This window comes from Manihot esculenta, chromosome 15 (genome assembly GCF_001659605.2).
Source record: "Manihot esculenta cultivar AM560-2 chromosome 15, M.esculenta_v8, whole genome shotgun sequence".
Lineage (NCBI taxonomy): Eukaryota > Viridiplantae > Streptophyta > Magnoliopsida > Malpighiales > Euphorbiaceae > Manihot > Manihot esculenta.
Window position 1 is genome coordinate 10,230,044 of NC_035175.2, and position 14,039 is coordinate 10,244,082.

At 32.1% G+C, this 14,039-nt stretch overlaps 1 protein-coding gene across 2 annotated transcripts; it reads right to left on the reverse strand.

Annotated features, from left to right (window-relative positions):
- Positions 1-934: 934 nt before the first annotated feature.
- LOC110600721 (nudix hydrolase 25) lies at positions 935-5,283 on the reverse strand. Of its 2 annotated transcripts, none has more exons than XM_021737571.2 (7): positions 5,129-5,283; positions 4,935-5,007; positions 3,309-3,359; positions 2,321-2,413; positions 2,081-2,175; positions 1,283-1,394; positions 935-1,200 (listed from the first exon to the last, which is right to left on the reverse strand). In XM_021737571.2, exons 1-7 carry the CDS (start codon positions 5,257-5,259, stop codon positions 1,096-1,098), a joined length of 660 nt encoding a protein of 219 aa, XP_021593263.2. In that variant the 5' UTR covers positions 5,260-5,283; the 3' UTR covers positions 935-1,095. The 2 variants fall into 2 exon arrangements, with proteins under 2 accessions (XP_021593263.2, XP_021593262.2); XM_021737570.2 differs by having other exon boundaries at positions 4,935-5,010; positions 5,129-5,274.
- Between the last annotated feature and the right edge of the window lie 8,756 nt (positions 5,284-14,039).

The following is a 14,039-nucleotide window of genomic DNA, read 5'->3' on the forward strand; positions in this document are numbered from 1 at the left end:
GCCAACAGACCACAAGTTCGCTCCTTCTGCTCACAAGTGCTTGTAATTTGCAGGGGGCACCCCTGGATAATCATGGCCCAAGTCCTGGGTCACTAAGGCTTGAACTTCTTCTTGCTTGTTAAATCATGTACGCTTTTGCACAATCATGTGAGGCCTACTCTCCACATTGTTAAGAGAGCCTGCGTTTTTGTGAGAGATGAAGCACTACCTTTATGTAGTCCTCGAGAGTTGTATAATTTTTCCAATGAATTGTGAATGAATGTCTGACTTTTAAATTTTTAACCCTTTAGTTTCTATCATTTCTCTTGTTTGGACATGAATCATAAGACAGAAATAGAAGAAAGGAGGAAAAAGAGAGAAATTTTATTTCTCAATTTTTTTTTCTTTTTTTATCCAAAACAAATTTCTTCAATTTACAGAGAAATGAAGATTACTAGAAGCTATTACATTAAAATTATTTATCTAACCTTTGATAGCATATAAAAACTGAATCATAACTCATGGCAATGAGAAATTTTATTTTCTCCTCCATTATAGTAAGGTATCCAGACTTTTCATTTCTCTTCTTTGATTTCTACTCATTTTCTTTCTTTATTTCATGTAAAATTTCACAAATAAAAAAAATTAATAAATAAAATAATGTCATAAAAGCTACATTACTTATTCATTTTGCTTGATATAAAAATAATAATATTGGTTATTTCAAAAAAAAAGTAATAATATTGGTTTATCATCATCACCGATAACTCTGCATCAGAAGCATCTTCCTACAGACCAACCAAATCCTCCAGTCTCCATACAATTTCAGTTGCACTTCTGCTTTGTAACTTTTGTTTTCTCCTTTCTAGCAGTTCTTCATTTTTCTTTTACCCCCCTTCCCTTCCCTTCCATTGATACAATCTTCTCCAACTATGCATGGACTTGCACAAAGCCATAAAATATGATTGCACGTATTTTTATTACAATTAAGCAACCATAATCCAAATTTGAAATTCCAACCGCCACATCCATTTACAGAAAAAAAAAGTTGTAATCAGCCCAGATTCATTCCTATAAGAAACATGGAGAAAACCAGAAAAGCACACCCACACTCATTCACCACTTTGATGATTTACATTTACTCGGAACTCCGTTCACATTGAAGTAAGGCCCGAAGGTTCTCACGACTTCCTCGTAGGTTGGCCTCTTGTAGTCCACTGCCTGCAATTAATTTACTTGCCATGTCTTATTGAAGACTTCAATACATATTGTTATTACAATCTTAAGCTTTGACGCATCATACCTGCTCAACAACTTCTTCAGGGCTCGCCCATTTCCATTCTGCAAATTCTGGGTCTGCTTCCCCATTTGCCAAGTTAATCTCACTCTCATCTTTTGTAAATCTCATAAGAAACCTGTCAATTGCCCATAACTCAGTTTCAACCCTCAAAATTATATACGGGAAGTGACATAGTGTAGTAAATCCATTTTTTTTCATTTTTTTTATTGTTTCCTTTTCTAATAACAGAAATCTAATTATTCTGCAAGCATTTTGTACTAATTTGATGCAGGTCTACCTTTTTTTGTCTAGTTTTGCAAGTCCACAACAATTCACTGGTTACAAGGGAAAACTTAAATGAAGGGATAATAGCTGTTGATGAATCACTGTGAATCTTTAAAGCAATTTAATCTTTGGACTTGCAAACCAGAATCCTCAAATATTAATATTTTACATGTCGGGTGGACAAACATATACCAAGCTAGATCAATTTAAGTGAATAGGCAACATCTCAGTCCACAGTGATTCAGCATGCCCAAGAAGCACACAGCAGTTGCTTTTAATACGTACCTTCTAGTAGTATTCAAAGGGATCAGATTTACATCATAATTAGGAAGGGCCAAAAGAATGACACAGAAAGCAGGTCTTAACAGATGGTGTATTCATGGCTATGAAGTAAGACAGTCACATTGTACGACACGTATAATTATACTATGTTTACCATAAAGTTGTATATTTTCATGGAATTAGTTTGTTTACTTGTAAGGTGTCTGTTAATAGAGAGAGAGAGAGAGAGAGAGAGAGAGAGAGAGACACACACACCACTTCTGTGCCTGCCCATGCCATTCACCTCCCCACAGGCGATTCACTTTGGTCTTCACAGCAGGTGGAAAGTCATAAGTCAACCAATTTGGTACCTGTCAGAACATAGCCAAAAAATAACATCCGGAAATATTATGGCCAATCCAAGGTTAGATCTTAAGAGCTTTACATTACTAAAGGAATTGATCTATTTCCAGTAGTCAATCATCATTCATTACTTGGAAAAAATTATTTACAGACCTCAGCAATAATTTCAGCGGACACTATCCCAGTTTCTTCACGTAATTCCCTGATGGCTGCAGATCTAGGCTCCTCATTGTCTTCAATACCCCCCTAAGAGGCAATCACAAATTTGGACAAGTTTAGTTAGAACGTGCCAAAAAAATATGGAAGAATGAGAGCATGATGTAAAAGTGAAATAAAGCTTCAATTCTTTGATAAATGACATATGAACTCTTGTTGTCCAAAATCTATAAGCAAAAGTAGTCTAATAAACCCAGAGACCCTCAGAGTCAAAATAAACCCACTTAATTATGTGTCAAGAATGCAACCACTTCTTCTCTGAAAACTAGTTAACTGCAAGGTAAGAGTTCACCTGCAGATTGGCGTTAAAATATAATTAAGTTAATTTGAAAAATTTAAAGCCTGTCTGGTCTGGTATTAATTCACATGAAATAAACATAAAGGCATAGGAATATGCATTTAACAAAGTTTTGTGAGGCAATAACAAAAGTTTTGCTAAGTACAACTTTCTAGATACTTTTTTTTTTCGACAAGAGAGTAATTTTATTAATAAAGGCCAGAAAAAACTTAGCAATTGAAATCCAACTAAACCCAATCACTACACCCCCATATGCACCCAACCTCGGATAACTAACTTCCTAAATACTCAATTCCCATAATCTATCAATGAAAGATGACTATTTCATTTAACAAGAAATAATTTCTTTGTGAGGGAGAAAGGCCCCTTCTGTTGAGGACCAAGAGAGTTGGAAATTAAATAACAGTTTGACCCGTTAGATAAACCATAAAGATGCACAAGGAATTCGTCAATAGAGGAAGCGTAGATGCAAAATCCTCTGTGCAACCATAATAGATGTTTAAGTTTGCCAATTAACTAAAATAGTTATGAATTGAATAAACTTTCTGCATTTCTAAGCAGTTATTCTTTGAATAACGTAATTAAAGACAATAAGTTCAAAGAAAAAACTATCCAATATGGTACCACCTGTGGCATCTGCCATGCTCCAGGAACATTCAATCTAGAAGCCACAAAAATCTGCAAGTAAATAACAGACTGTTACCTTTCTGATCACAAAAAATGCAAACTTAAAATGAAGAAGAAAGGATAATTTTTTTTTTAAAAAATGCATTAAATATTATAATTCTTCTTCCTTATCAATGAAATCGCAGAAAACTTTTTCAGACATGCAGGATACATGTCAAAAAGAAGAAAAGAAAAAAGGAGGAACATTTTGAACCATCTGAGTCCTTTTCTGTATAATCTTTCCATTAATCAGAGAACTATAGCTACAAATATCTAAACTGACTTATGAAGATCAATGGTTCTACCCAATTTGTAGCAAGTGTATGATTTCAAGACCTTGGAACATTTATATTAAAATCCGCCTGAAAAAAGTTATGGTTAAGCATTTCATGCAAACAATCATCTGCGTGCCCCATAGCCCAGGCAGTCGGGTAGTAAAATTATTTACTATCTCAGTCTTCTCAGGCAAAACAAAGAAAAAAGGAGTAAAAAACTTGGGTATCTATAAATATCTCCTCTTTTTTTTCCTGTAGGCAAGGGTTTAAACTACATCTTTAATCCAAGCAATTCCCTTGCTAAGCATTAAGAAACATGACTATACATAAAATGCCTTGCATGCCAGTTGATATGTCCAACTGACGATAGTTGAAGCTTGGATCATCACAGGTTCAAATCCCACGGAAGTTTGGGTCAGGAGAAGGGAGGAAGGGAGAGAGAGTTAAAGAGCTACACTCTCATCTATCAAGGAAAATAGGCTAATCATTAATTATTATGGGCACATATATATGTACATAATAAATAAACGTACATGACATGGTAGCTTTATCAGCTAAAATCAATTCGTATTCTTAGTTCAAATGAGTTGATATTTCTTTCCTAACACACCCAAGATATCAAACCAAAAAATACCCCCCAGCTTGTGGCCAGGAAGTGATACAGTTTACCGGACACTTGTTATACAATATAAATTTCGCTACAAAATCAGTTGCCTTCCTTGCAGTTCATGTAGACATACAGTGATAAAAAAGACGGTCACATCTTCCCGCACTCATACAATAGATAATTAGCAAGTGAATGGATGAGAAAGTCGAGACTTCGAGCATGCCTATCTTGTAACAATAAATCACCCAGAAAATTCTTGTATCAATCAAAATTTCAAGATTCGTTAATTAAACAAATATCTAAAGACTTGATTTTCTTTCCATTTAAATTTCGATAATTATATTTAAAAGAAAATCATATTAACTTTAAGGCAGGCTCTCAGCTAATGAACGCCGTCCATTTTTTCGGATCTTCCTCCATAGAATAAAAGCAATCACATTGAACATCAAATGTCCAGTTATAAGATCGCAAAATCAACTTCCTCGATCAGTTAATCAACTATCGAAACAAACAAACACACATGAACAAGATTACCACGTCCAATAACCTCCTAAATTATACAACAGCACAAGCCACTCTTAAACGTGTTTCCAGATTTCCAAATGCAAATTCACTACTAGTCAGAAATATCCCATCAATCAAAACCAATCCTCAAAATCTCATAGCAGAATTATTTATCTGGAGAAAGGGACAGAGATGTGGCACCTGATTATCAGAGTTGATAAGACAAACGCCAACATTGGGGCGATAACCAGAGGGCAGACCATCCATTTGCAGCCTTCTTGAATCCAACACCCAGAATAAAAAGTGAGAGACAAAGAAGCACAAAGATAGAGAAACAGAAAGTGAGCAGAAGAGTAATAAGATTTCAGATAGAGAGTAAATGCTGCGATATCTACCTATGCGGCCGTAGGAGTGACGCTATATATATCTGTGCAAGGAGAAGATCGAGAGAAAGAGAGATTTGGAGAAGGAGAGAAAGAGGAACCGAAGAAAGGGTGGTTTTATGGGAATGAGTGACGCTGACCATGACAAATGGCTGACTCTTTTTATAAAAATTTCAAAAAAAAAAGGAGAAAGAGAAAGTGCAAGGGGTAAAACTAAAAAGGTAGTGGGGCTTCTCACTATTGATCATCTCGTCTCCTAATCCTGCGCACCTACCTACCTGAGCCTTGGTTCTTTTCTGGGGGCGCATTAATTAAAGCAAATCTCCTTAATTTATATATGCATTCGGAAATCTATGGCCATTAAGATTCTTTTTTTTTTTTTTATAATAAACTCCACTATAGATTCAACTTCGGAAATTTATAATTTTAAAAATATTGTTTTTCATTTCATATTTTTTTATTTTATTATTTTTACATATTAAAAAAATAACTATTTTTTTTTTAACTTTTTAAATATATCCATCTTAAAAATATTAATTTTTATTAAATATTAAAAATTATTTTAATTATTCACTTTAAAAAATAATATTTAATGAAAAGTGATTTTAAAAATAGAATAAAATTAAGGTTTATTAGTTAAAAAATAATTATGTAATTTTTTATATTTATAATTTAAACTTTTAATTTTAGATTAAAAAATTTTAAATTTTAAATTTTAAATTTACTGTAATCATAATAATTTTATAAATTAATTTTAATAATATTTAAATTCACTTATATGATATGCTATATATTATTTTTATCCTACATTGAAATTAAATCTTAATTAAATCAATAGATCTAAAATAAATATGATCATAATAACTAATTTATATATTATTATAATATAAAAAATAAAAATTAACAATAATTTAAAAATAATAAAATATATATATAGTGGCGGAGTCAGGATCTTCTCTTTACTAGGGCACCGGCTGCGCCGTTGTAGCACCACCGACTGCGCCGCTGCGACACCTTCATCCCTTTCAAAGCATTTTCCGATTATCGGTACGGCACGTGCCCCGCCGTACCTTCCCTCCGCCCCCATATATATATATATAAATGATGTGATAAAGGAAGTAATATAATAAATTAAAATATATCATTTCACTTATAGCATCGATTTTTTTTAATGCAATAATTAAGAAAACAGTCATATGTCTTCAAGATAAAATTAATGATAAATAATTGTGTTTAATGTAATTTAAATGATAAGATTGATCGTGCATAGATTATGTGAGGATAAACTATGAAATAAAATCTTGAATTTATATACAATGATTTATATAAAATGATAAGTTAATAAGAAAACTAACTAGTATATATTTAAGTAGATAAAATTCTAAAATTTAATAATTATAAGTCTAGTTTTAATATTACAGCCCATAGGTTGATTATAAAATTAATGCATTATAAGAAGGTGAGGGTATCATCCAATAAAATGAAGACTGGGGCGGCGCACGATAGCAGCCAAGGACCTGAAGGGGTGGGGGGTGATGAGTTAATGAGTGAACACGCGGGGAAGAAATTTTTTCGAAAAAGCGCTAGGCGACAAACCTCAAAACGAAAAGTAGTGGGCGTGAGAAAGCGTTGACTTTGAGCATGTAGAGAGAGAGAAGTGGAAGATTAGCATCTTTTTCTCATGATGCAGATTTTTCCTAATCATCATCCTCAGGAGAAAAATTAAAAATATTAATTAAATGTTTTCAACGATGGCCATTTTTTCCCCTGTTTTTTTTCTTCCCTCTTGTATTGCTTTTGCTTTAGTAGCAAGAAGTGTTAGGGGTTAGAAAAAAATCAGCTTCGAAAGTCAATACGATACAAAAAGTGTTAATGTAGTGCCGCATCTAGAAATTTGTTTAGAGATTTATTTTAAAAAATGATTTATTAGATGAAATTTTTAAATTAATAAATTATTTCATTGATTAAATAAAATTTAAAAAATTATATTATAATTTACTTCGAATTTTTTGAATATTAAAATGTTTAATATCAATTATTATGCTAGATCCGTGTAAGATGTAAACAATGAACTATTTATTTATTTATTATTATTTTATTTCGTTTGCACTCAAGCTTTTCTCAAACTTTGGCTCTTCTTACATGATTGTCCCTCATGTGGGTCTAGCTAGGGTGTGTGATGTGAACTAAGACATAATTAAACTTAAGATTTTAGCAAAATCTTGGAAAATTTGACAATTCAAGCAACATTTGCTTGCCGATATAATAATAATATTAATTTAAAAAAATAATTTGTTTTATTTATGAGACATTATGTGGATTTATCCTAAAACAAAAGGTCTGTCCTAATTGAAACACATTAAATTTGTTGAATAATTTTGAATATTGCTTTGCAATTCAGTCAAATTTATTAGTGTGGCTTATAGTAGGTATGGTTTCTGAAAAATTCTATTCATAATTTATATTCTTTTATTGGAGTATGGAGGGAATAGATCCTCGTTTTACCTAATATGCTTTCGAATTTTAATTAAATACTTAGCATACAAACATTATTAGACAATTTGCTATTATTTGGATTGATTTCATAAATAATTTATTGTTTTTCTGATATTGAGATATTAAAAAATGTCTTTAGAAACATTTTATATTACATGCTGAACATCGGCTGAATTATTTTTATAATTCTTATAATTGAAATATATTAAATTTGATTTAAACTATTTTTGTAATCATTGTTACAAAGCTCAAAAGTAAAAAGCTAAATATTCCATAATACATAACCATGGTAATCATTACACATTTAAATATTGCAAAATATTAAAATATATTCATTTAAAAATTTTTAATTGGATCGAGTTCACTATAAATATAAAAAATATTAAAATAAATTTTATTTTTACGAGAAAACACACTTATTTATATTTTAAAATATCTAAGTCCATAATAAATCAAATTTAAATAAATATTTTTTTTATTTATACTGATAGAAATAATTATTTAAATTAAATCTATCGTGGACCAATTATAACGCATAAATAAATGTATTTCCCATAAAAAAAAACCACCCACATATTTTTTGAAATTGGCTTAATCCATGTCCGTTGCACACAAAATATTACTTCTAAATAAAAATAGCTTTAAGTTAACCCTAATTTCTTATTTGAATCATATTTTCTTCGCACTCACAAATTCAAAAACACAATCATAAAAGAGATAGATAAATAAAAAGCCATTAGCCATTTTCCATTCGCATCTTTTATTTTACTTTTGTTTCACGTTTAATTTTTTTTTCGCATCTTTTATTTTATTTTTATTTCACATTTAATCTTATTATTTTCACATGATGATCCAATATTTATATAAATTCTCTCATTTCCTCTAAAATATAGATGCATCAATATAATTTCCTCTCAAATTAAGTATTTATCCAATACATTGTAAGTTATACTTCTTCAGCATCTACACGAAGGGACGCCAATATTTGGTAAAATTTGTTGTCCATAAGTCATCTTCAACGCTTCAAAACAATGAAGAAAAATGAAGTAGTAGTCACAAAATAAAATTTAAACGTTTGAGATTGTGTATAATTAAGACTAAAATGTAAATTAAATTTTTATTTATAGCCAAAATTATTGAGATTAAATCATTTTAATATTAGATACTATAATTTTTGAGTTTTGTAATTTATTGCTTGAGATTGAATGGAAAAGTGCTACTATTATTTATTATTTTATTTTTTAATGTAAGTTTGATCGAATTTTGTTAAATCATTTTTTAATGTTTTAAACATTTTTCTTTGCCGAAATGTTTTAAGCGTTATTTTACTAATATGTCCACAATCCCAAGAAAAGATGATGGAAAATTATTTAAAAAAAAAAAAATCAATTGAGTCTATTTTTTTTTTCTCGGCTTATAAAAATTGCATTACAGAGTTAGAGAGGTGGAATAAAACACAAGCAGCAAATGTATAATTAGCCCTCCAATCGGCGGAGTTGAAACTGAAATTTAGTTCTGGAGGTAATGTTTCATTTTCTAAAAATAGAGACTCTACAATCAAATCTCCTCATTCTTTGATGTTTATCATTATTGTTCTCTCTCATCCATCTCTTTCTGCCTTTGATATTCTCTGAATATGGCTCCATCTTTTTAAATATTTACAACTCAATGGCCACTCTCCATTTTAATTTTTTTTACCTTTTCATTTGCAACAATTCATTTCATCAGAAAAAATTTAGATAAACCTTAAAAAGTCATATATAATTTTCATTTTTAAATGAATTTTCAAATTAAAAAACATGTTTTTCATTTAAAAAATAATTAAATTAAATTATTATAAAAATTTTAATTTTAAAAATAAATAAAATTTTATTATAATAACTCTTCGATCTTTTTCGATGAAAGATTTATTCGATTACTAGAATGAAATTATTAATATATTTATATTTAAAAATGGTGTTTTACTGTGTTTAAATTTTTCATTAAAGATTTTGAGGAATTTTTAAATTTTAAACTAAATCTAGTTCATACAGAAATTAATTTTTAAAAAAGTCTAAAAATTTTTATTTTAAACAAATATTTAATATATTTTTATTGAACTGTAAAATATTTATGAAATTTAATATTAATAATAAATTATAATATTATGTTAAATTTAAATTATTTAAAAATTAATTTAATAATAAAAATTATTTATAAAATACATTATTCTTATTTTAAATAAATGTAATTAAAAGAGATCCATAAAAAGACAAATAAGTTGAGCATGCAACTTGCATGATAGCTAATCTACATACTTTTGTCAATACTGACGGATCTTTCAAATCAATCATCTTATTTATTTATACGACTGATTAGTTTCATCTGTATAAAAATATAATTTATTAATTTATAATCTGGTTTTGTATTTTATTCACAGTTAATTAAATATTTTCATTTTTTTTCATAAAAAATTAAGTTCAGAAACTAAAAAAAAAAAAAATTAATTGAGCTCGATTGACTTTTAAGCTAAAATTTAAGAGTAAAAATAATCTCATGTAAATTGAATTTACAATATATATATATATATAAATCAATCAAATTGATTTTTTTAATCTACATAATAATAATAATAATACATTACATAAACTGTTTAAAAAGTACAATAAGAGTTACAAAACAAAAATTAGTGGTAATCTAATAAGGAGATAAAACAATTTGCAAAAAAAATTTAGTTACTATGTCAATAACTCTATTATTTTATTGATATATAAATTTAAATGAGAAATTAGATAATTGAGACTATAAAATTGTGATGGCAAAAATAATAGCCACAATATAGAGCAATTGAGATCACAAGGCTATAATGGCAATAATAATAGCCGCAATGCCTACAAAAATAAAAAAAAATTAGATTCATTCAATGCTAATTGGAAAATTTTTATATCCAAATAAAATAAAATAAATAACCATAAATTTCTAATTAAAACTAATTAAAGGGTTTTAAGTATTGTATGAATTTATGATTTGAAAGAGTGTAGCACCTAACATGTTTAGCTACCTTATCTAACAAAACATTATTTTCACTTTGAATTATTATAATAATAGTAGTAAAAAATTAATTCTTTTAGAATGTTTTAATATTAAATTTCAAGATGTTGAAATAAGGAGGCAATCAAACCTCTTCTAAGTTAAAGTTGATAGTAACATGGGTGGAGTTCCCCCAAATCCAATTGGCAGAATGATTCAATTGGCCATCATCAGAGGATGTAGGCTGTAAATTGGCTTTTGAGGCTTGGCAGGCTGAGTTGCTAAAATTGGATATGGATTACCTAATTTGGATTGTCTAGTAGGCCCGTTGATGGATTGGCCGGCAAGATGGAAGGTTTACTTGGTAGGACTGAGAAGCGAAAAAATCTGCTGGGCAAAATCAGCCAGCAACGTGATTCTTAGCTGGCTTGGCGACAGGCCGCTTGGATATTCCGTAGGCCAACCATGAACAAACTCGGATGTTTTGTAGGCCTACCGAGAATGAGCCCAGATGTCCCGTAGGCCTGCCAAAAGTGAACTTGGATACTTGACAGAGCTGATTACTGTGGAACCTCTGCAAGGTAGGCAGAACTCCATGATTGGCCAACGGACTTAGCAGGGCTGGCAGCTCGAATGCCTGTGACCTCGCTGAGCGCCCGAGACAAGGGGGAAAGGCGCGCAGGCCACGCCCCAATACATCCCAGACCCCAACACATCCCAGACCCGTGCCGACCCTTGCATGCAATGATGGGCGAATTCTCTAGAGAATTTTGAAGCCACCAGCCTCAAAGGCGCAACACACCTGTTTCAAGGCAATTGGCCTAGATGGAAGCCTCTATTGGTCCAGCTGTCCCACCATTTATGTGACTGGATAATTTTTTTATTTTTAATTTATTTTCTCAATTACTTTTAGCCAATTGTTGAGGAGGTGGAGGAACACTGTAAATACCCCTCCTACTGAGAATTGTAGATACTGTATATGCTACATGCTGAGTGAGTGTGCTGTGAGAGTTTCATATTCAATATTCTGCAATCACTCATCTTCTTTTTTTTTGTTGCTTGTGTTCATTGGACATAGCTTCCAAGATTGTTGTACACTTAGTTCAATCTCTTATTGGTAAACTGTTGCTGGAGGGAAGACTGATTTAGCATGAGAATCGAAATAAATGCCACATGTGGTCTTAAAGAGACGAATTTACTAAGTATTCTGGCAAGAAACGTGACACATAAGAACACTGTACTATTGAAGTGAATTAATAATCAAATTGCTATAACTTTAATTATTTATATCATTTGGTTTTTGGTATTTATAATTGATGTTCTGAGATCCAGAGAATAAAGTTTACAATAGCTGAGTTAGTTCTATCCTTGAGGACCCAACCTTCTCCACTTTTGTAACGACCCAGGAACCGGACCGCTATCAGCGCTAGGATTCAGATCGATTTAAGGTCGCCAGAATCCGTAGCAAGCCTAACATTCATCCTGTCTACCTGATAAATCCCATACATGATTATACATTTTCATAAAAACTTTAAACTTCTCGTATATCAAGCTTGACCTGTGCATGCACCATAACTCTATACATACAAACCCCATACTAAAGCCCTCATCAAATGCTCTAATTGGGTCAACATTATATACATCAAGCTTGGTTCAACATATATCATCATTAAAAATATTTCATAAAGATCATGTACCAAAGGGATTAACCATACATTAGGACCAAGCACAATACTAATCCTCATTACATCACTGTACAATACCTTACATTACATTTCATGTCATTTCATGTCCACTACTAATCTATTACATATACCAAGCCTTTATCCTTGCTGACTTCTTGTGCTATCTCTGACCTGCAACCCTGGAGGTTAGGGGAAAGGGGTGAGCTACTAAAGCTCAGTGAGCAGAACAGTAAAACAATTTAATAATATATATTTTCATGAAATACATCACAACACAAACAATTCACATCAAGGATAGATTTGTCGCCAATAACCCTCTACTTATCGAATTGTGCCAGGGGCGTAGAATGGGCCTCACTGGACTTTCTCTTAAACATGACGTAACATAACATATCAAATTGTGTCAGAGGCGTAGCATGGGCCTCATTGGACTTTCTCTCACATCGTGCCAGGGGCGTAGAATGAGCCTCACTGGACTTTCATACCGTATCATAACATATCATATCGAGGGCTAGTGGGTCATCCAATATCCATCCACATCAACATCATATTATGCAATGCATCATATTCGTGAATTCTAATGCAAAACAACCTAGTATATATCATGGCATTCGTGATGTATGAACATGCTAAAAATTTCATTTACTTTAAAACATAGTTCAGTTCTACTCACCTTTGGCTGACTTTAAACTAACTTTGAAGCAGCTATCTCACTGCTGGTCTCCTCGGTTCCTCAGGTCCGATCCTACACAGGTGGACTCCCATAAGGGACCAAACATACTCTAACATGACTTTAAACAACTCCCCAAAAATCCCCCTAAAACATCATAAAACATGCATTGGAAACAGGCAAAGGAAGGCTGGGCAGGGGACTTTCGGCGGCAGGTTCGGCGGCCGAAGGTCCCTACAGATCCGAAAGTCAGGCACTTTCAGGGGCAGGTTCGGCTGCCGAAAGCCTTCACATATCCGAAAGTCACCAACCTTTGGGGGCAGATTCGGCGGCCGAAAGCCTTCACAGATCCGAAAGTCCAAACTTTCGGGGGCGAGTTTAGGCGGCCAAAACTGCCTCCTCTGGCAGGTTCGGCGGCCGAACCTGGATCCTCCTGGGTGGCAGAACCTGATTCTGCCATCCCACAACTAGCCTCCCAAAACTCTCTAAACTCATACTCAACACTCAAAAGTATGCATAAACACATAATCAAGCATATAAGGGCATAAAACTAGCCTAAACCCCAACATAACATCATATTAACATACATTTAACAACATACTCTCATAAACCCTAATATTTTAGATCTACTCTAAACATGCATCAAAACCCTCAACTCCTTCTTAAAACTTACTTAAAACATAAAAGAAGGTGAGGATTTACGCTTACCTCTTGAAGATCGAGAGGAGAGGTGATCCAAACTTGGAGATTGGGAGAAATCGAGTTCCGAGGGTCTCCAAGCTTTAAAACTTTGATCTTAGCTTAAAAATCTTCAAAACAAAGTAAAACTCATAAAAAACTTGAAGGGATTGAATGAAAACATAAAATCAACCATGGGAGGACGAAATCTCACCTATGCCCGAAAATAGAGAGAGAAAACTCGCTCATTTTCGGACAAGAGGCCCTTTATAGGTGGCTGGCCAAACCACCTTCTGGGGCCAAAGGTGCTCCCACAAGAGAGCCATGTTCGGCGGCCGAACCTGTCTTTTCCCCTCCTTGGTCTTTTCTTTCAAAACTCAATTTC